Genomic DNA, 23,552 nt, shown 5'->3' with positions numbered 1-23,552 from the left:
CTAATGACAATAGACTTAGGAGGAAGAATGTGGGCACACCTGTAGTTCAATAACCATGGCGTTTGGTCAGTCCTACTGCTGTAAGGCTTTTTCTGGATCTCAAGGTTGGAGACATAAATGTGAATGTGACACTCTAGATGGCCATATCAAACACAGGCCTGGACTTCAGTCCCTGACGATGAGTATATCTGCATTCAATGCAGAATGTGATGTTTGTTCGCCAGGACTAATTGTGTTTGGGTAATGTTCCTGCTCTGAATTTAATTCCCACTGACTGCATTAATCATTACAAGTGGTGTTTGTCTGTATCCTAATCCAACACCACCACCCCAACCCCTCCCCTATTCTGCAACTCACCATATCTGTTACCGTTGTAGGACTCATTCCCCTTTGGCCTCTCCGAGCTCTCTTTCATCCTATGTCTCCATCTAACAAGCTTTCTGCTTCTCACATTCAGCTGAGCAGCTACACAAGGCCATGCTGCCATTGTCTGGCTGGCAAGTGACAAATGAGAAGCAGTGAGGTGTTGGAGACTGTTGTCAGTTGTGTGGGTGCTGCGCTGCCTCTGCCTTTACCCCACTAACACTTCAGTGACCTACAGTACAGCTGAGTCCTGATCCAGGTAGTCAGTCATTCTGTTCTCACCTAGTGTGTACACTCACTGTCATTAACAAGCTTATGTAGTTCTGTACATACAACCTAGTGGCAGCTTTCTGACTGTCCAGAAAGGTTTCTCTAAATCAAATGGAATTCTTCCTGCAAACGGATTTTGTTTGATAGCTTTTGTTGTCTTTGGCCAGGCTTCATCAGGTGTTCCTGTGGTTTAATTGCAGAGACTAACCCACCCACAGGAAGCATTAAAAAGCTGTATACACACAGCAGTACAGGCCTAGTGTCACACAGCAAGTGATTGAGATTTGAGTCGTTCATGAATTTCTTAGCCAGGAGACAGGGAGTGGTTTTTTTGTTTTAATATTAGTCGCCTCGGGATGCTGCCATCTTTGCTTGTGAAGAATTCTCTAAGACTGGGTGGAGTGTTGAAGAAGTTAGGTTGGTGCTTCAAATGTTAAACAGGTGCGGCTTGTCAACAGACTTGCTTTTTTTCTGTCTCTTTAGCGGCAGATTCTGGTTTGCATTCTCTGATTTCCAACCAGTGCTATCACATCCAGGGATAGATGTGTTACAAGACAAAACCAGTTTGGTTCCTTCTGAATACCAATAGTTATTGTTATAAACTCGAGAGCTGAGCATGTCGAACCAGCTGTCTGTTTCCTGTTTTGTTTAAATGGAAAAAAAAATCTCAGCCCTGTGCAGCTAATTATTGTCACTGCTGTCCAAAATGGATGGTTGTTATGTTGACACAGTACTCAGGGTAATGGAGAGAAGGGCCAGGGCAGGTCCTGATTTGCCCCTTTCAGCTTCCAGATGGTACCTTGCCAGTACACATGTCATCAAGTGGCTGTAACAGTTGTTTGGGTACCCCCACAGCTCCACCCTGCTTTCGCCTCCTGCAGGCAGACTTATTGTACTGCAATTTTGGCAAGCTTCTTCCAGCATGGCTTTCATAAAAGCACCAGGAGGTTAAGCTGTTAATTAACTACTGAAAGAGGGGGCCAACAGCTTGCTGTTAATTTGCTTTACTCTTTTTTTCTTATTTGGGGATTGACATCATTTCCTGCTTGTTTTGGAGTCATTGCTGTGTGTCACAAAAGCAGGACCCAGCTCATTAAGAAGAGGGGGAGACATGTTTATCTGGATATGATTAGAAGTGAACATTATGTATGTATGGCCATGCTTATCCAAATGTTCTTAACGAGAGAGACCCTGGACGCCAGTGTGGGGCTCCTGTGGGCATAGGCCCAGGCTCGTTATCACCACACAGGGCATTGATCTCTCTACCGCCTGCTTGCTTATCCTCCTCCTCCTCTCTTTTCAAAGACAGTGAGTCGCACATGAATTATGTGGACACATTGATCAGCTGATTGAGAGCTATTGTTTAGAGCCCTGGGTCATTATTGAAGGAGGGATTACCCAACTCTTGTTTTGTGCGTGCATGTGGGAGAGTGTATTACTCAGCTCCTTGTCACAGCGCATACTCCCCTTGGCTCACCTTAGATTTGCAGTGGCTGCACAAAAGTGCACACACTTACACACAGAGCACATGCAGCAGCCTACACAATCAACATGGCCCAAATGACTGCCGGCATTGATTGCCTTCCCTCTGCAATTATGTTCCCATTGTTTACTTTCTAGCATCTTACTCATTCAAACGGAATTCAATAATTATTGCTTTATTTAATGTTAAAGTAAGTAAGAGTGGTGGGTGTGGAGCACCAGTAGCTGTATTGTCTTTAAGTGTCTCTATGACCCCTCCCATGCTACTTTGTTTCATAGGCTTGTGTTAAGTCATCCTCTCCAAGGACACCTACAGCGATCCATCTTTACCTTGCTGCCCTCCCTTACAACACAGAGGTCCGTTTTGTTTCTCCCTACCCTCCCAGAGACAAATATGCAACCTGTTTTTATTCACTGGTAGTGATGGATCATTTCTACAGCAAGGCAATAGAGGAAGCAACTTAGCACATTATGGGCTTTGAGACAGAGGGACAGGATGCAGTGGAGGGGTGGCAGGGATTAAAGAGTAAAGGAAAAGAAAGGGCTGGGGTGGGGATGAAGTTCAGGAAACAGTAGGTATGCAGTTTGGGCCTGGAATACAAAGTCCCCTTAAGCCACAACCTAACTTTTCGGCATGTTGCAACTTGCAGTGGCTAATTCAAAGCAGCCACCACACTTGGCACCCAGTGGGGGCCTCTGCGGTTGTAGCTGTTGTTCATGCTGTTGGCAGACAGGGAATCACAGGCCAACTTGCAAGCACTCACTGACTCGAGTCACTCTGATTTGCTTTGCTAAATAACCTGCTTATGTTCCAGGGGAATCCCAGAGTGCAGATTTATGAGAATCAAGTTCCCAACAAATTTCTGCACATGTACAAATACACTGCTGCGAAGAAATAGGTCATTACATTGAAATATTTTCTTTCGCCAGACCAATAGCCCAAACCTGATCCTCATCATTAAAATAATCTGTTTTTAAATGTAACTTAATTTTGATTTATAACCTTCAGAATTAGGCAGCAATTAGGCAACTACCTATAGATGAATCATAGTCAGTAGTGTATGATTATTATGGCTGTAGCTGTAACACACTGAACCACACGATGGTATGTTCTTCTCCCTTTGGCCACAGTGTGTTTTTCAACCCAGCAGGCACATTACATTGTCTCCCTTCAGAGTGAAATACAGTTACCTCATTGGTTATAATTGCTGCCATGACCTCACCATGTTTGAATAACAAAGGTGCTGCTTGACTTATTGTAACACCTCTCAAACCAGGAAGCCAGAACCTGACTCTTACATCTGTGATTTAAAGGATATAATGTTCTCACAGATCTGTTCTCTTGCCTTGCATTGCATGGCTTCAGGTGTGAATAGGCGTAAGCCTCCCATACAGTCTGTGTGTCACATATGCATGTGCGCACACACTCAGATGAGAGCTTTTAGCACCGAGAATCAGGGAGACAATTACAAAGCAATACCCAAGCAGATACTCACTGGCTCTCACACAGAGGGAATTTGGCAGCTCTCTTAGAATTGATAGCTATTTAGCTCACAGATAGTCATCTCTTTTAATGCATTAATTTTGTATTAACAGCACTGCCAAATTTAATGGTGGAAATTAGGCTATGATCATAATGGTATGTGGCAGTGTGTGTGTGTGTGTGTGTGTGCGTGTGCGTGTGCGCGCATGTTTGTGTGTGTACATTTCTGATGTTCTTCTTGTCTATACTTTCGTATGTGTTTGTTGCATGTACATGCTGTATTATACAGCTCCTTTGGGAGCCATTCTTTGGAATTACCGGCTCTCTGTCTCTCTTCCACACTTCCAGTAATACCCACCTCCATCTTGTGTTAGCTGGACTCTCTCTGCTACCACATTGTTTTGTGTTAAAGGTGCACTTTTACTTTGCATTTAAGTGGATGGAAATGCAGATGTATGCAGTGCTCTGGGTGGGTGGTGAAACTGATACAGCCATGTATTGCCCACTCAGAGGGCAAGGTGCACTGTAGAGTTGTGAGAGAGAGAGGATGGGGTGGTGCCCACACCGCCCCTGTCCCTCTTTACCTGAAAAAGCACAGAGCACTGCTTCAGCCTCCACAGCAAGAGACAAGGTGCTCCATCGTAGAGAGAGGCTTGAAAAACCGTGATTGCAATTTTAAACTGTGAAGACCATCGCAGTATATAACAAAGCTCTGATGTGGACAGAATGTGTTTTAAAATCTACCAAAGGAATTACTGTGTGATTTAAGATAATTTCATCATGCTTATTTTAGCATATTGTTTGCATTCTCTTTCTGCAAAACAACCTCCAATACTACCTAAATATACCATAGCCTTAATGAGGCCTATAATGACTCTGCCTTTGTAAACTTATCTGTAAGATCAGACTATGCAAACAGTATATTCACATGCACTGAGCATGTCTCCTGTTGACTACATCACTGCATTATAGCAAGTACCCTCTTGTACTTGCTCAGCTGTATATCCAGTATAAGTGCTGTAAATTCTCAGACAGTGCAGTGGTATTGAATCTATGCCACTGACCTAGCCCCTTTTATGCTCCACAGCTCCCCTCCTGTTGGGGCCTTGATAGGGCGGTTTAAAACCCCAGAGCCAGGCAGACCAGCTCCTCCCGGCCCAACATGACTTTTTCATTAAGCCGCCAAATTCCTGCACTCCAGTTGGAGGTGATTTATCAACTAGGGGCTTCATTGCAGGTTCATAGGAAACAGACATAGGCTCCGTCTCATGCATTATTATGTTCCACATTCAAGTGTGCATGCATGTGTGTGTGAACTGGGGAAAGAGTTGGCCAGTGAGTGTACCGTGTCCTAACTGTGTTTGTGCTTTTAGAATGATCCTTGGAGTCTGTCACCATAGATACCTCCTCAGCAATTAAGTCAGTCAGAGTTGCATAAAGTTGATGTGTGATGATCAGATCAGGGAGTTGTTGTTCTCCTCATGGGTGAAGCTCTATGCATTATGCAATTTTGCCTCAGTACTCTCTGGAATACTGAATGAGCTGGGACCACCTCTGTCTTCATTGGTTTGATATCCTCCCTCTTTCACTGACTCTAAATGCCCCAGACTGCTTTGGGTCATGGCCAGTGCAGAGATGGTGAAAGTGTTGCTTTACAGGTGCAACCATTTGACACTGTAGACTGTAGAGCTATAAGCACTGGGGTAAGCCAGCTTTGGCCCTGTTGAGGCCATCCTCTTGGCCAGTCAGGTTTATAGTGAATTACGGTCGATTCTGGGGCAGGCAGTCTCAAGTTCACTCCTATATAAACCCTGTGCTTTTTATGGGAAACTATAAAACTCCCAGGATTTTTTTTCCCTACCTCATGAGACTAGCTTTGAAGTTTCAGTCAGGTGCTGTCATTTTTTAAAACTTGTCTTCTTGTAGATTTTTGGAGCGTTGAGTCATTTGTGGCAAGAGCTCTTTTTTTTAATTCAAGACATCTGCTATGTCTAAAAGCAATTTGATTGATTTGGTGTCATCTATAACTGAATCTGTCTCTCAGATTTCTCTCTACCTTACGTCTGATGCAATATTTGTGCACAGAGGAGAAGAAGCAGAGGGAGGAGGGCTCCCACAATATCCAGCAACACCTATTTATGACATCATGGATGGCTTAAAACGAGGCGAGAAAGGAGAGCACACAGAGCTTTTTACAATCACCTAATAACTCTATTACACTGAGCTGTGGGGCTCACAACGAGAAAAAAAAACTCCTATTCCTTTTCCTGGAAGCGGTGTCTTAATGCACATTTTAGGTGTACAAGTGAGAAATATGAAACCAAAGAGAATGAAACACAATAGCTCAGAAAACCCCATAGCAATATTACAATATTGCCAGAAAATTAAACATTAGGAGAAAGGGACAAGAGCATGTTAGGGAGGCATAATATTGTTATGACTTTTTTTCCACCAGGCTGTCAACACCTGATTTAGATGTAATGCGGTTAAATGTGTAATGTTTCCATTGGTTTTACATTTTCCAGCCAGCCAAACAGGCCATCTAGTGCTGGAAAGGAAAGTTCAGTTTGTTCTTGATGAATGTCTCAATTTTCTGATTGTTCATTAGACATAAAAGTCCAAGTCGTTTTCAAGTTTTCAATTGCTTTGATATCAGTTAAATGTTTACCTTCTTATTGCTGCAGGTTAATTGTCACCAGAGTACTCTACCTGGTTAAAAATAACGTATTATGATATTCATCATCTGTGATTAAATGTGTCCAAATTGTTCCACCTCTATTTAGGTCGTATATGCCCAAAATCTTTATATTTGCTATACACAACAATTTACAATACACGTTCTGTCTTCCTGCCCTGCCTCACAGGAGACACAGGGGTCAGAAGGATTAGAGGAAAAACAGGAAAACTTTTGGTGATTGACATTGATTGCAGCTACAGAAACACACAGCAAGACTTCATGGTTTGATATAAGAGCAGCACATGACAGGCATGACACAAGTGGCCATACTGAGTCTGGGGCTTTCATTCTAAACATGCAGCAACAATCAGTGTGATGCTTTAGGATAATGGTCAATAACGCTGTTGCTCACCCCAGGCTCAGCCATATTGTGTTGGTCCTGCATCATTGATTGAGCCATGCTGGAGGTAATTAGACTGGAGCTTGGTGGTGTGACGAGAGGCTGTGGTGGCATGGTGTCACTACGGGGTGTTATGCATGTTGTGACACTACGGAGGGTGGGCTGAAGGCTGGACTAGGCATGCTGTTGAGTCTTGGAAGAAGCAATGGGGTTGACAGGTCAATACTGCTCCTGATTTCCTGTCCTCTGAAGGTTGTCCTCCTGTTGTGGAATGTTTCATTTTCTTTCAGAATGTGCTCAGTCCCCCTCCTGCCTTACCACCGGCTGGGTTTGCCTCTCTTTCCCTATGAGAGAGCGCGGATTTAACTCACCATGATCAATATTTAGTATCCCATGCGTGAAACAGGCAGATGTTTGGAGTTTCCTTTTCAGAGACGGGAAGCTTCTGTTGAGTGAAGGGGATCAATGCTTCCTTCCGTCTGTGAGGCTGCAGACCCACGGTTTCTGAAGGGTGGCTGATGCGATTCTTACCCACCCATGGGCCCCTGAGATTTGCGTTCCTCCCAGGCCTCTCCTGTCCTGTTAGCCCACTGATACAGACACTCACGCAGACAAGTGTGCAGTCCAAACAGTTGTCCTGAAGTGGAAGAGGTCTGGATGTTAAACAACAGGGCTGTGATTGGGAATTGATTTGTTCATTTGCCAACTGTGTGAGTGAAAGTGAGTCGGTGGTGCCTAGCCAGCTATCTGCCATAGACAATAACTTCTTTCTCTTTTCTTTTTCTCTCCCCTTTCCCTGTTTTCCTTTCTCTCTATCCATCTCTCTCTGTCTCCTAATCCCTCCTACAGCACCTGCAGCAGCACGAGAACGCAGTGGAGGGTGATGCCTGCTACTACCATTGTGTGCTGTGCAACTACTCGACCAAGGCCAAGCTCAACCTGATACAGCATGTGCGCTCTATGAAGCACCAACGCAGTGAGAGCCTCAGGAAGCTTCAACGCTTGCAGAAGGGCCTGCCAGAGGAGGAGGAAGACCTCAGCTCCATCTTCACCATCCGCAAATGCCCTTCATCCGATACAGGTCAGACCATGCCCCTGTGGCTCTTTTTGTTTTTTTTTTTCTTGATCTTTGTTAACTCTTCTCTCATACATTTTTTCACAAGAAACACACAAAACTAATAAGGTTTAATAGTCCATCCTCACCAGAAAGAATGTGCAACGTTTAGATCACGTTAGGGTTTTGTGGAGATAGAAACTTCACATAGATATGCACCCTCCTGTCCTTGTGTGAATACATATAAATCTAAATCACGACAAAGAAAATGGCAGAGAAAGGGTTTTTCTACAGATGGGAGATGTTTGCAGGAACAGGAACTATTTGTCATCGACTATTAGAACAGAATCAAATGAAAAAAAATAAACAATTTAAGTTAGATTTGTAAATTTATTTCATGTATAATTTGATCATCAATAGTATCTAGAATTTTTATAAGGACAGGGTGCTTCAATCAAATTAAGTGCCTCTTTCAATAGGAACTGTCTTTTCAGCCATTTAAGACCTTTTTAGACTGGGTAGAGAAGGAGGAGCCGAACAACAACAACAGCAGCTGCAACAACAATAAGAACACCAAAAAACAGACACAGTAGCATGGCTGAAACAAAGTGCCTCAACTGCCCATTTATTATGGACTGATTAGGAAGAGTGAGCTGTGGTCAATTAACACCCTTTCTTAGTACAGATTTGGTTTTCTAATCACTTTAACTCCTGTGCCCTGACAAAGAGGCTCTATTGTGTGTCCTTCCAAGAGGGAACCATTACTTCCCTCGCACACATACTCGTTGTCTGTGTTATGTAGGAGAAGAGGAAAAAAAAGCCAGCCTGTGAAGACGCTTTGTTCCAAGGAGGCAGGGATAATGAAGCCAGCGGCCGGGAAATTGCGCAAAAGGCAGTCACAGATCTGAAGCAAATCATTAGAGAACATATTTAGCTGAGCAATTAGGGACAATTAAGCTTTCTGCTCACTGCACTCCAAATATGTTAATGACTACAGTACAGTGGACAAGCGAAACATGCAAAGGCAAGAGGAAGGGCCATTTAGGTTAAAAGGGACGGGGGGTTGGGAATTTTGTGTGTGTGTTCAGACAAGAGGAATAGTTGTGCTGTTTGCAAATAAATGTGTTATTTTAGTAGATGATGTATCAGTTTTCCTTTTAACCTTGGATGTGTTATACTGCTGTTTATGCCAGGATTAGGGATCCCGGCCTTAGGTTAGGCCATGTGCCCCAGCGTTAACTATGTGGGCAGTATCATTTGTATGCACACACACACACATCATACAACAGTGTCTTGTAGAGCTTCATCAAATTACAGCAGGTCTCATTTGAACAGATGTCTGGTATCTAACTGAATCTTTATAATCTAGTTGATGGTGAATTTTTTTTATTGCGATTGGTGTTAATGCCTTTTATTGTTTTCTTTGTGTTTTAGGGACTGCTTTAGCACTATTTGTATTAGGAAAATTCAAAACCAGTGATTATGACCCATTAGTATTTAGTCATTCTTCAACAGCCATTTGTTTTCAGTTAAGAGAAAGTGTGGGAAAAAAATCTGTTGACCGAACATGTTGATCAAATTACCACAATAATGATCATATCACTTCAATCATTAACTCTAAAGTTGCTGATTCTGCACCCCTCACTTCTTTTTAGACCCCAAAAGTGTCAGCTGTGCTGGTTTACCCTATCACCCCACCTCTCAGTTAGGGCTGAACCATTCCCTCCCAGTGTAATATTTAATTTCCTTTCCTCTTGCTCTTCTGTGGCACAGGGCTCTTTTTGTGGTTGAGGCATAGTTGCTAAAGTGGTGGAACATTCCCTGGTTTGTTAAAACAAAGTTGCCCCTGGATTTCTGGGTCACCTAGACAGCAATTCCCTTGCCTGCTGCTGTTCTGTGATCCTGCGCGTGTTTCTCTGCTGGTTTAGGTGCTGGGCTTGTAGCCTGCCTGGGATTTTTCCCAAAACATATGAAATCTGCTTTCTCCACTCAGGGAAGATCCCAAGTCAAACAAATGTCAGCATTACACTGAGAAGTGGCACGGTATGCTAGCATGACATAATTTTTACATGCCCACTCCCTCCCCTGAATTTTAGAGACTAATATTTTGACATACAAATTGGAATGAATATGGGATAGCTCTTGCATGAACTGATATGTAACTCTACATATTAATGTTCTTTATAAGGATGCAGAAAATACATTGCAGGGATCTAATGCCACAAATGTGTTGTATGTCTTAAGAGAGCAAGGGCAGCAGAAATTAGGATTCTTTTTAATTAGACTAACACAAGGATAAAAGCCCTGCATTGTTTATAATTCTTGCTCATACTATAAATGTGCTGCTTAGGCATGTTGCTCTGTGGCCCCACCTCCATTTGTCTTCTTTAACCCTTTATCTATGGAGAAACAAAAGAGGTCTCAGAGGGACCCCAGCTCTAAACAGCTGCCCTGTGTGCAGAGATCTCTGACTTGAACTGATGCGCCACTGCTGGCTTCTGGTTTTAGGAATAGCAGCTCATTACCAGGTGGAGGATATACACAGAAAATTGAGAAGAGTCATGTATATGACAGCAAAAGCAAGAGGGAAATGTGTGGAGCTCTCTGGAGTTGCTTTGACAGCATGAGAATGAAATGTATTTTATGTCTTAATGATACAAAGAGTTGTCTTGTACAGGGGCTAATGGTGACTGCTGACAAGTGCCAGTGCAAAGTATCAGGCTGTATGTGTACAAGTGAGACCAGTCTGGAGAATGAAAGATAATAGTCAGGCAAGTAGTGGGGAAACGAGTTTGGGGAGCTCACATGTGAGAGCTAGTGTGACACTTGAGCATATGATGACCCTATTTCATATGAATGATGTTCACCAGGGCATATAACTCAATGACACATTGAGGTTTCTCATTTCTTAACATTTAATCGACTAAAGTTATTTTTTGAGAATAGAACAGAATGAGATCATGCCTTTTAAAAAGGGCAGAGTTAAATTGCACTGAAGGGTGAATGCCCTTCTGCAAGGAATGCTTGCTTTTTGTTTGAAAGACAAAGAAAAAAAAAGATGATGGAGAAGATAGTATTTAGTAATAATACAATAAATAAAGTATTTTCAGTGGTGCTGTGTGAGTTTATGTATGTGTAAGGAGGAGGCAGAGATGGAGAACAAACGTGGCTGACAGTGTGGATTAGCTCCTGCTGTAAATCTGCCTCAGTCACAGATGGCAGACCCTTGATCGCTGGGCTGTGACGGCTTGGCCCTCATCGCAGGAGGAAATCCCTGTCTGTGAGCCTAGAAGGCTGGGAAGGAGAAGGCTGGGGATGGGGCCACCTGGAGAGCGACCAGTCCTTGTGTCCTGTCTGTGTGGACATAGAACTCTGGGGATTCAAGAGCGAAGACTTTGGGAAAGGTTTATCTTACTCTGACTATGCAGTTGTTTCATGTGCCACTTCGTGACTGCTTGTAAGTGGAACTTAAGCCTCCAGTTTAGATCAGCATTACTTTTAATGACCAGTTTGAGAAACTGGGCAGGGGAGCTGTGTGCATTATTAAATGGAAATGAGAGGAAAGGATGCATACAAATTACTGCATAATAGTGGTATCCAATATGAGATCCATTGCTTGTTTCGCTAAAAGGGGTGCACTTTCAGGGTCACACACCTAATAGCAAGGCCTGTCCTGACAACAGGAGCATTTCTCTTCCCTCCCTCCCTCCCTCTCTGCCTCATGCATAATTCTTGAGACACTATGAAAATGCTGGAAAACAGTCAGCGACATGGAAAAAATGCAGCAATACAGCTGTATTCAGTTTTTGCAGAACATCTTGCTGCTAACATTTGGATATTATGATAGCAGATAAAATATGTAACCATCTAGTCTTTTAAAACGACTATACTTCTATTTTCATTCTCTGGTTATTATTTTGCAGCGTATTAGCAGGGGCTTCTTCTCCACTGCTATTACACTATACAGTAACTATCAGTATGTCCACTGGCTAAACAGCTACAGCTGTTAAAGCCAGGTAAGATCAGAGGTGAGTCAGGCCACGCTCTGATGGCATGCTAGGGCCATAGTTTGATCTTTTTGCTCCCCACAGGCAACAGCAAAACAGACGGTAGCCATTTCTGGAATGTCCTTCCTTATTCATGCTTGTTAAGATGCAAAGTAAACCTTTCCAGAAACAGGATATTGTAGCCCCTAACCACCAGACCCTTTCTACATGCCACATTATGGCCAATCTGAAAGTAAGTTGTATAGACAGACACTGCTGCAATGCTCTTTTAATAAAGGCTGTTATTGCCCTGGTGATGCAGAGTGGATATGAGGATGAGGACTGTGCAGGCCTGGATGAGCAGGGCCCCAGAGGGCCCACAGCTCAGTCAGGCCTCTGTCAGTCGCCTGCCTGCTAATCCCTGTCCGAAGGGCATCTCGGCAGCATAGGAAATTGTTTGCTGTCTGCAGAACGTGCCAGGAAATTCATAAATACATTACTTTTCATTTTGAAAATATTACAAAAGACTAGACGTTTATTAAAAAGCCAAAATGATGGCTTTATAGATTTTCCAGTTGTGTTTCGGTATTCATATGACCCTTCTGCTCAAACTAACACAAGCAAACCTTTTCTTTCCCTTTGCCCAGTGCTTTACTGGCTTGGTTTGAATTCCACTCCTGGCTCATTCTGTAATAGCAAATTGACCAGAAAGCCACCACTCTATTCTGGGATAGGCTGTGAATAAAAATGTCTGCTGTCCAGATTTTCAGTGCCATTCCACAGTCATCCTTTGCTCTGTAAACGCTGACTAGTTTTGCCTGTGGATAGAAGGTGGGTGACTCCTGGTTTGCCACCCTGTCCAGTGCATTAGAAGAGAACAGAGGCCACATAAATGTAAAGAGGAGCATTTATATAAACACATAAAGAGAGAAAAGTGATGATTTGACTGAGGACATATTTAGTCATGTTAAAACAACAGGCGTAATAACCTCAACATAAAGCTATTAATGCAGCAACTGTACATGGGGATATCTACACATGTTGAGTTCACCTTGTCTTGTGTGCTGTATGTTTTATGACCTGTGTGTGAGTTCACTTGCGAAAATCACACACAGTTGTGTCATGTGGGTGTAAATATGCACTAGATTTTATTTTGCAAACTCACATACCCATAAACGAGGACACACATAGGTGTCCACACTGAAAACCAGGCTGTATGTGGGTGCAAGAGGCTCTCCCTGTCATCAAGCCCATTTTCAGAGGGGCCTGGCAGCACATTATAATATTGGTTTCCCTCTCTCTTGTCATTACCACACACTCTCCTTGAAAGCTGATCCAAAAGATAGACAGTCCATCAGGAGACAGTCATCTCATTTGTACTTACTAAACGTGTTAATGAGTTCTATTTTCAGGCCTGGAGGCTTTGCTGCTGGATATTGGAGCAGAGGTGGTGATCGGTGGTGTGAGGTGCTGGATTGCAGGCTCAGGAGGAGCTCACAGAGAGGGCAAGGAGGTAATGCAGTAGCCCCTGCTGCCCCTGGTGCCACTCACACAGAGTGACCACAGCCTCCATAAGATCTGTCAGTCAGGGCTGATGGTGGGAAGTCTGTGGTTACAGACAGACACAGACAGAGGAGGAGGGAATAGATTAGGTGCCAAAGACATGATGGTTGTGATGGGTTTAATTATAGCAGCAGTCATGTCGCTGCCATAGGTACATGAGATGAAGGAGAAGCACTTTTCTGCTCTTCAATTAATGATTCATGTAAATAGAGGATATAAGCTGGTAAAACATTTTTAGTGTAACCAGAGGTTTAGCAATAGATATATGCTTGTTTTTATTATTATGTGATATTATTTTGAAGCATTGTTGGCATTTGAGTGTCATGACTTCTTTAATGTACAGTGACAAAGTGGTAGTATTGTCTGTCTCTGTGGTTTAGTATCAGCAGCACATTTACTACTGTTTTTTGGCAAACTAAGTTGCCTGTGGTTACGGTGCATTACAGATACTTCTACTCATTGGGCTTTTTCTTTACTGGTAATATGTAATAGTTGTAATATTTCATTTTTTCATAAGTTTCCTGCACATTCCCCTAAGGCTCACATTATCATCTTACATACAGTATGGTCTTGTCTGTGATATTGATTGTATTGCAAGTATATGCCAGGTAGTCTAGGAACTACAAACCGATAAATTGTTAAATACTTAGATTGCTTCATTTGTCTCGATGTTTTGGTATTGGGTGAACAGTGCTGTTCGCTGTCAGAATTAGGCAGCTCAATTTGACCATAGGCAACATCAGAGAAGAAACAGGGGTAAAGTTTGGGAACTATCGAGTCGAGGCTAGGAAAGTTTTATTTAGCCATTTTTAATAAGGCTGTTTGTGCCCCCCAGAGAGAGCTGGTGGATCAAAGGGCATGATCTGTGCTATGGATGAGTTCACCCTGGGTCCAGCAGAGACGATCAGCCTCGCTGACAGCAAAACAAAACCAGAGAGTGAAGGATGCCCTATCCAGCAGCATCTTGCCCTCACACTCCGAAGGCTCCATTAGAATAAAGACAGATGAAACAAAGACTGGCTGAAAGCACAGATGTTGTGATTCATTATCCAGTGTCTGATAGATAGGCATGAGTAGAACGTGAGTGTGTGTGTATAAGCACACATGTGTACATGATGCCTAATGTGCAAATTCATGCGATGTTTGTTACATGTGAAGACAACATCATTACAGACGGATCTCTCTCTCACACACAAGCACACCAAACACACACATACATTCATGTGTGGAGTGCATTAGCAAAAAGAGTCCCCTCCAGTGCCTCGAACACATCAACTAAAAGCAGCCAGGTAGATGGCAGCAATGAGAGAAGTACAGAAATAATTCAATAGTGAACCTTACTAACCTTTACCTGTGGGCGTGAGCACCAGTCATTGATTCATGCTGTGCTTGACAGTACACTACACACCACCTGAGGAGGGTGAGAGGAGGGTGGATGAAGAGAAATGGATGAGTTTGGTGAAAAAACACAAAAGGATAATATGAGTGGGAGGGAGGCTCTACTGTACACTGGTGATGGTGTGTGTATGACATTAGAGGGAACTTTCCACTGATGGGTATAGGGAATTATTCTAAATTTGTCTAGTTTTCACTAATATGCACCCCACCCTGTAGCTGGGCAAACTGGGAAAATCTCACACCGCTTGGAGTGTAATACCATAGTAGGATCCTATTGATTACAAAGCACCTTCAGGTCTGTGGACTGTGTCTGTCTGTGTCTTGGTAATTTACCCATAAAACTGCCACACAGTAAGCCAGTGATTATGTGGGGATGAGTGCTGTGAAGAACAATGTGGTTGATTAGCAGGAACACATACATACAATGTCTGTTGTTGGGTGGCGACTACTCCTTACACAGTAATTATTCTATGAGGCCAATGTTTGTTAAAGAAAGGATGTCAAGATTTTGAGGGAGTATCTGTTTAACCAGATGTGATCGCCGGCTTAGTGACAATCCAGGACAAAATACTTTTTGTTTGACTCAGTCAAATTTATGATGTTCCTCCTGGTCCAGCGAATGGCCCATCCCTCACAGTGTCTCTTTGTCTGGCTGGAAATGCTGCTCTGTCGCTGTTGTTTTATTAGTTGGCTGTAGATTTGTTCTTCCCAGTGTCCATATGGAGCAAAGGAGTATGCATGAGTTCAGTGATGGATGATATTTAAGTAAGGGAATGTGAATGAGGTGCCAGGCTTTTACACTGTAAATGATAGGATACTGTTCTGTAGCCATTTCTAGAATGACCACTGAGAAGGGAAAAAAAACAGTTTCAGTTTTTCAATGAAGATTGTGACCAATTACCAAATATATTTTATAGGACAGAATAGATTACAATAGAATGCCATATTCTCATTGCAATATACAACAAAATTTGATATCTGCCATTTGAAAACTGTAGACATACACACACACAAACTTACATTGTACATATAAATGTGGAAATACTGTATTATTACTTTTTGACTCCCCATAGAGCTGCTTGTGTTTCACAGATGTTTATTCAATGACAAACATGCATCTCTATCTGACAGCATTGTGTTTATTATACCATCACACATGATGGTATAATGCAAGGAAAAGAGCTGTATTTCTGTTTACACAATAAGCAAATGATGACTATATTAAGAATATTGACCATTTGTTGCTGTTCACAAGGCCTTCAAGCAGATCCTGCATATTCAGATGAATTCTTTGAAAGAAAGCAAAGGTCAATTTTCATGCTTGTTCAATAAGCATTAAAGAGGACATACCAAGTCAATCTACCAGTGAAGCGGAATTGACCATAGAAAGTGTAGGGTTTTTTTTGTTTATTATTACAGTGATACTGTATATATGTGTCCATGCCATTAATCCATGTCAGTAATCAACACCCATTTTAAATAATATCACTGTAGACTGTTGATGATATTACCCATTTATGTGAAACGTGTGTACAATGTTCTATATTAATCATATGTAACATATATTTGTTCACTAATTACATTGTGCTGAAACTGGACAACCTTGAACATCCATCAGTTTTAGGCAATGATGGGTATAGATTTACAAACATACAGATCAATAATGGTGTGGCATGTGCTGTTTCATGTCATTAGAAATGACCTCATACATCTTATTTAGCTAAGTGTGGTCTAACACTTGATCACAAAAGATAATTATTCAGACATAAGCACTGTGTGCTAAGGATCCTATTTTCTTTCATAATTCATTCGTGTTTAAAAATAAAAGAAAATTGTGGATAGCTCAATGAATAATGTGAACACCTGTGTGAAATAAAATTACACCACGATTGGCAGTGCGTTAAAAACTGTAATACTTTTTTAAAAATTGCTGTAAGGGCCACATGATCTTCAGCTCATTTGTGTTTTTACCCCAATTTTCTCTTCACTTTTTATTACCAGAAGCATAATGCTGAGCTGTCTCTAGAGGACCACGTTTACTGTAATCTGTAAAGAACAGTGTCTTCTTGCTGCAGGAAACATTCATTCTTTTTGTTGCACAGGGACATAAAATCTGCTTTTTTAAGGGAAGATCTTTAGGTATTTTTCTTTTGAAATACGTAAGAAATTCTGATTAACCTCAGCAGTGCTTGCTGAGTGAGGTTTCTTTCTCAAGTATATGTTGAATATTTCAAGCCCTTGGGAAAGCTGAGATGGGGCACACATCTGTGTGTGCGATGTAGAATGGTGAATATAGTGGATGTGTTTGAATCCAGTAACAAGTCACTGTCAGTCTGACAGACAGAGCAGCATTCTGAGGGTGGTTCACTCGATTTAAGGTGGCACCTGAGCCAGAATTAGGAAAAAATGCATTGTGTTTTTGTCATGTTAAAATTGGCAAAAGCATGTTGTGTGGGGGGAGAGTGAATCCTATTGCCTTGTTTAAAGGCCCTCTGCAGTCACTTTTTAAGACTGTTGTGCATTGACCACTATAGCATGAGTTTTTGCTCTTTCTCTCCACTGTGTATACCATTTTTTTCATATTCTTTTATCTAATAATAGGACTATCTTCAAATTAGTGTGTAAGCCGTGCTACAAAGAGGAGCACTTACCTTTTCATGATGTCTTCCCAGAAGAAGCCAAAGCAGTTTAAAGGTTGCTTGGTGACCAACCCTGCTCCTTACAGTGGATTATAATGCAGTGTGTAAAGGGAAAAATGCGCCCTGCTATGGTGTAGTAAATTCATATTGGTGCTTATTATGTTTTATAGGGTACATTGTAATCAGCAGCAGGTAGGGTTTCCACTATACTTCCAGCAAATGTATGTGCAAATTGTCCAGGCTTGGTGTATTTAGTGTACTGTTAATGACCCTCTGCCTTGTGAAGGTGTAATCATGCGTGGTAAAAACCGGGCACAAGTTACTAACCTAGGAGCAATCTCGTGTGCATCTAAGTGTCCTTTTTTGTTGCAAAGGTCATTCATAACTTGGTCGCGTTGTTGATGTACAGTGAAAGATATTGATTGATTAATGCATTAAGTGCTCACAATCCATTAGGTTCTGTGAAAGGGACTGAAGAAAAGACTTCTCTCGCTATGTATTTTCACCTCTCCCTGTTGTTCAAAGGGCATGATTTTTTTTTTGCTGGCAAAGTTTAAGGGACAAAAGCCCGAATATCTGCCAAGTAATGCATTTAAAAGAACATTGGTTCTCATAAGTGTCAGTTCAATTACTCTGAAAAGCTTGACAAGGATTTGCTCTTACATTAGCCCCCTGCTCATCCTGACCCAGAAAGAATGTTGTTCATAGTCTGCACCTACTGTTAAACAACCATACTTCTGCATCTGAATATATTAAAATCATCACTGCTCTTGTTTATTCAGCATTCCAAAATCATGTCATCTGCCACATTTTATTCATATCACATTGACTACCATTTATTTGAGAAAGAGCAACAAATCATAAGTCAAACTTGGCGATGACAAAGAATGTTACTTTCAGCCTTGCTACTGTTTTGAACTGATTATGCCAATCCATTGAGTAAATCAGAGTAGACATGGGTTTGCTTTTTTTCTACAAATACCCTTTCAGCACAGTTTGCACTACCAATGTGGCCAAAAGTCACAGAGTTTCTACCTTTGTGACAAGGAACAGGATACCTTTATCGCCTATAGGCCCTAAGCAGGGAAGCCTGTGAAAAAGGCCTGAGAGTCAGTCATTACCTTAGAAACACGGGCTGCATTAGAGATTCATAACAGTGTGCCATCTCTGCACCTTTCATCTCCACTAGGGCCAGCTCCATTAGGATCTTTTATCTTTGTGCTGATGGCTGCTCTTGATAATGGGGCTGCCGAGAAATCCCAAAAAGTAAAGACTCAACTCTGACACTATTGGCCCTCCCTTTCTTCAAGTAGAGCAGTACATAGGCTTACAGTAGAAGATATATACGCTCCTACTTGCAGTCTTGAAACCTGATTTGCTGAATTTCTTTTTTAGATGTTTTCTTTAAAGAGCTTATATCCATTACTGAAGTGTATTTATTGCTTTGAAACTTCACTGCAATCTGTCTGTTGTACCAGTCTGAGCATGGTGATGACGATGTAGCCAAAAACAAAAAAAATGATTTCCATTACCCTTTTTTTATGAATACTTTGAATTTGTGTGCCTCCTCTACCCATATAGCTGGAACAACTTTGTGAGGTTTAATAAAATATTGGCATTATTCCTACTGATGCCCCCGTGAAAGTGCATTAATGATATCCTATGCAAAGCCTCATTGGAAACTTTGCTTTTGGGCAGACAAACACAACTTCATAATGGTATAGTAATTCATGCAAGCCAATGTTTTTCAAATGTTACAGTAATTATGAAAAATATTCATACTTTTCCCCTACATAGCCGCAGCAGTGCAAATCTCATTTCCAAGGCAAAGCAGAGAAGGAACACACTGAATAATCATTGTGTTTAATGCTCTGGTCATAATCCCAGGTTTTATGATGGTTTTCTAATGATTTTCTAATGATGTTAAATATTAGTAGAGAGTACAGCCATAATTTGAACACAGCGGTCGTTTTTTCAATGCTCTATCATCACACCCGATTGCAACTACAATGAATATTGCGCTGGGAATGAGATTTAAGAGCCATCCCTTTTGGTGTTTTATTTTGCTGTCTCCCTGTCTGCCATAAATCCTCATTGGTGTGCTCTTGAAGCCTCCGCCCTTGCCTGCCTTACCCAGGTGGGAATACAATTAGGTGCAGGGGCCATTTCATTCAGTGCCACTGTCTGTCCACTGCAGTCATTCGTAAAAAAAAAAAACAAAAAAAAAACGCTGCAGCTGTCCCAGTGGAGAAAACAGTGGGCTCCTGGGAAATATAAAAAACAAGGAGAGAAGAGGGAGTGAAGGAAAGAGGAAAATGGTGCAGAGATGAGCGCAAAGACTGGGACAAATCTCCAGAAATGTTGTTAGAGGAGATACATACTTGCCCACTGATGATAGACAATATTGAGCAAAATATGTATTGGAGACAAAGGCTTTGTCTCCTTCCTGTGCCTTTTCAATGAATTACACCTCTCCACCCCCTACCCCCAGCTTTTTAATTAAATGGCTGCAGCTCCATCTCTCTATCCGTAGCTCCCCATTACAGAGGCTAGATAAGGGATTGCTATCTGTAGCATGTTAAGAAAGGCTGCTGGGCAGCCAAGCCTCATGAAATTTGTCACAAGATCTCATTTTCCTCATTGCCAGACGTGATGCTTATAATTGATGTGGAGGCAGCAGTAATTTATTGGCCGTCCGCAATTATCATCCCCTTCTAGCAGGGGGATGTGACTGCAATTTATAAGTGTGTGTGTTGTTGTGTGTCTGGGTGGTGGTGGTGGTGGTGGGGTGACATTATACAATATAAATTAACACAAAAACATGTTTCTGCTTATCGCTTGGTAAGTGTGTACGTGTTTGTGTGTGCATGTTTGCTCCCTGAGAATGCAAATTAATGGCTCCATATCATAAACAATATGGAGCCTGTAACTGCAGTGATGTTCAGCTGTGGTGTCAAGAGTGTCAGTGCGCCAGCTGGACTTTCACACTCAGCCGGGGGGTGGAAAGGCGACCAGAAGCCTGGGAGGTGACGGTGGGAGGGAGGGGGTCAGAGAGGGCGGACCAGAGGGGGCAGAGGGGGCTGGTGCTGCAACCCCTTTGTCCACAGCTCCTCCTTATGTCTTTAGGGTTTGTTTTCACATAGTAAAAATAATGACCCTAGGGCTAGATTGTTAATAATGTGGACCTATGAGTACTAGCAGACTTAACGCAGCTGGTCATTTACTTCTGCTTTATTCTCTATCAGAAAATAGCTATGTAACTTTTAACTCACAGGCACAGAAAGGGAAATGTTTAGAGGTCATCCTACTGTGAAGTCAAGTAATAGAAATCGGTAGTGATTTCAATACCCACCCTTTAATTTCCTTCAGAACATATGAGCATTTGTGTTCAATATGTAGTATGAAATATAATCTTTCACAACATGATCTATGTGTTTTTGTGTTGGAACATGAGGCCGTTCATTCTTTTTTGAAATACAATATGATACAATGTGAACTCTGCAGACTGGTGTGTGAAGTGTACTACTCAACTCTGTGTTGACTACCATTAGATGGCAGTGGTTTTGTTTGGTGAAGTCAAGCCGTTTCCCTTTATGCACAATGCATTTCTTTACAGTGATAATACAAAAAAAAAATCTAACACACAATAAATTCTTTTTTTTTTCCTAGGCTTTTGCCATTGTTTCCTCTCCACTCTGTTCACACTTCAGATCTCTTTCTTCTAACAGAAAATACCACCATTTTAGGTTCACACAGTTACTAATGTGATGCCATTTACTTGCAGCATTTGGCACTCTCTTATATGCTCTTGTACACAAATAGCAGGCATAGTGGTGCACAGGTTTCCCTGTTGCACAGCAGTGAGCTCCATGGTCAGAGTGGATTGCTGTCATGCCATGGTGGGGAAGACAATGAGGAAGATGAGGGCTGTCACCAGCAGCCTCTCTGAGCATGCTCTGTTTGTCTGGGTGAATGGAACCTGTTTGTTTTGTCTACCTGCACGCCTGTTGTGTGCAGTTGCCAAATTAGACTTTCAAATCAAGAAGCCAGTGGGAGACCAAGACTCTAGTTTTCTCTTTCCCTTTAATAATCATCCCTGTTTACTCTTCAGGGAGTCATTGTTATATATATATATTTTTTCTTAAATGTGCCCTCTAAGCAGGGAGAGTGTCTTTAATAAAGCAAGCAAGCAGAGCGCCATTCCAACATGTGAATTGCACAGGAGAGAATTGAGAGATGGAAGCAATAGAGGAACACCGGAGGAGTGGGAGTGGGGGCTGCTGCCACTGCACCCTTCATGCTATTATCTTTATGGCATAGCAAAACATGCTTCAGGCAATCAGCATGAAATTGTTAATTGCTCAGCCCACTTGTGTGCTGCTCAGGGGACGGGGTGGGGGTGGGGTGGGGAGCGTCAGGAGGTCCCTGCACTGAGTGAGTTAGGGGTGTCCGACAAACTGCCTGCATATCTGGTCTCCCACTTGGCTCATAACATTGACCAAACAACATGTCATCTCCTTTCACTGTCAGTGATCATCGCAGAATTACAGCTACCGGAGGCACATTCAGATTCAGTGTGTTTAAGATTGTATTATAGGCACAATAATAATATAGAGAGACATAGGTGCATGTTGAAATGAGTTAGTGAGCTGAGCTCTGGCCATTTAGCTTATGTCTGGCTATTGTTGTTGATGTAGCATGTAAGAAAGGTTAGTAAAGAAGCCAACAACTTTATTGACATGAACTTAACCCTTCTGCAGAACGAAGGATTTTTTGAGATAGACATAAACAAAACTCAGTACCTTCTTACCCATAGTTCATGCACTTCTCTCACCTTCTAAGAGGTGGCTCCAGGTGGCTCAGAGGGGGATATGTAAGACATCTTCTCAAAATGAACACCACCCCTCCTGTTACATGCTCAGTCAGAACATAATGCCCCTCCTCCTTGGCTATCAGTTTTGTTCCTGTTGGGAGAGAGGGGGAAAGAGCAAGGTTACACGGGGCGTCATATTAATGGGGCCTGTCATGCGCGTTGATCGTCTTAGGCGTGGAGGAGGATGAGCGCTCAAAAGGTGTTGTCTTCAAATAGGATTTCTGCAAGTGAGACATCCTCGTTGGGTGATATCCCCCTCCGAGCAGCCACTTTCTTATAGAATGATCTGTTATTAAGCAAATGAAGTGCTGCGGGCCCAACGGTAAATCCCTCCACTTTGTCATGGTGTGCTCTCAGTTATCACACCCTACTCCCTCATTCATTCCTGATGTTCTACCCATTTCACCATGCTATACCAGGGTGCAGGAGTCTTGTATTTGAAGTCAGTCACCCTTTGGAGCACACTTGACACAGAGAGGATTTCAGGTTTGTAATCAGCGAAAATGGGAAAGAAAAGGAAGCATGTTTTCATTCAGGGCAATAAAAAGTAACGCTTAGACCAAGTACAAACCTGTAGGTCAGAATCTGCCATCACATAAGTCTTTAAGGACTTAAACAATTAGCATTGAGTCATAATCTTTTGATGAGCAGCCATATTGGTTGATAGAAGTTAGAATACCACATTACTCTTAGTAAAGTTCTCTCTCCCACTGTTCAGGTCCTGTAATGCACTGAGTTCACTGATGGTTCACAGCTGAGGGACTCTTTTACACACGTAAGTGAGATCATACAGTCTACTGTGCAATGACCTCAGCTGAAGGGGCGATTGGGAAGTCTCTTAATGAACTTTTGTTTGACATGGGCTTTTTGTCCTGGCTGTCCAGATACATGATAGAGGAAAAAAAGAAGGGGCGATTGGAAGGGGGGCAGGGTAGACAGGAGGAATAGCAACTGCTAGACAGGAATTGATTGCATTAATTGATATGCCAATATGTAAGCTTGTTACATCCACCATTGCTTAGGATGATGGCTAACAGGTCCTGCTGATCAATGGAACCAATAAAGGCTTCATCCATTAATGAGCAATGTGGTAATTAATGTTATCCCTAAACCAATTACCTCAGGCAGTGCATCAGGAAAGCACAGCAAATAGTCCAACCAGGTTATCTCTCTTACTCTTAGCAATTTTCTCATGCCTCCCCTTTACTGCTCCATGAGTTAACATGGCTGTAAACCTGTGGTCTGTCCCATAGTATTCAGAGCCCAAAGAATACAAATCAGTAGGCTATCGAACAAATTTGAAATAATTTGCTAAAGGAGTCATATTTAAATGATGTTCTGCCTTGAAGTTATAGAATCAGCTA

At 42.1% G+C, this 23,552-nt stretch overlaps 1 protein-coding gene across 5 annotated transcripts in view; it reads left to right on the top strand.

The window, feature by feature from the left end:
• Window positions 1-23,552, top strand: part of zfhx3b (zinc finger homeobox 3b) — a 123,053-nt gene that overhangs the window by 63,386 nt on the left and 36,115 nt on the right. For all 5 annotated transcript variants that reach the window (XM_028402450.1, XM_028402447.1, XM_028402451.1 and 2 more), the window contains exon 5: window positions 7,525-7,756. In XM_028402450.1, coding sequence (XP_028258251.1) covers window positions 7,525-7,756 — 232 coding nt within the window. The remainder of the gene's footprint in view (window positions 1-7,524; window positions 7,757-23,552) is intronic.

Source organism: Parambassis ranga, chromosome 3 (genome assembly GCF_900634625.1).
Source record: "Parambassis ranga chromosome 3, fParRan2.1, whole genome shotgun sequence".
Classification (NCBI taxonomy): Eukaryota; Metazoa; Chordata; class Actinopteri; family Ambassidae; genus Parambassis; species Parambassis ranga.
Note: the sequence above shows the minus strand (reverse complement) of the source record. Positions and strands in the feature narration are given on the sequence as shown.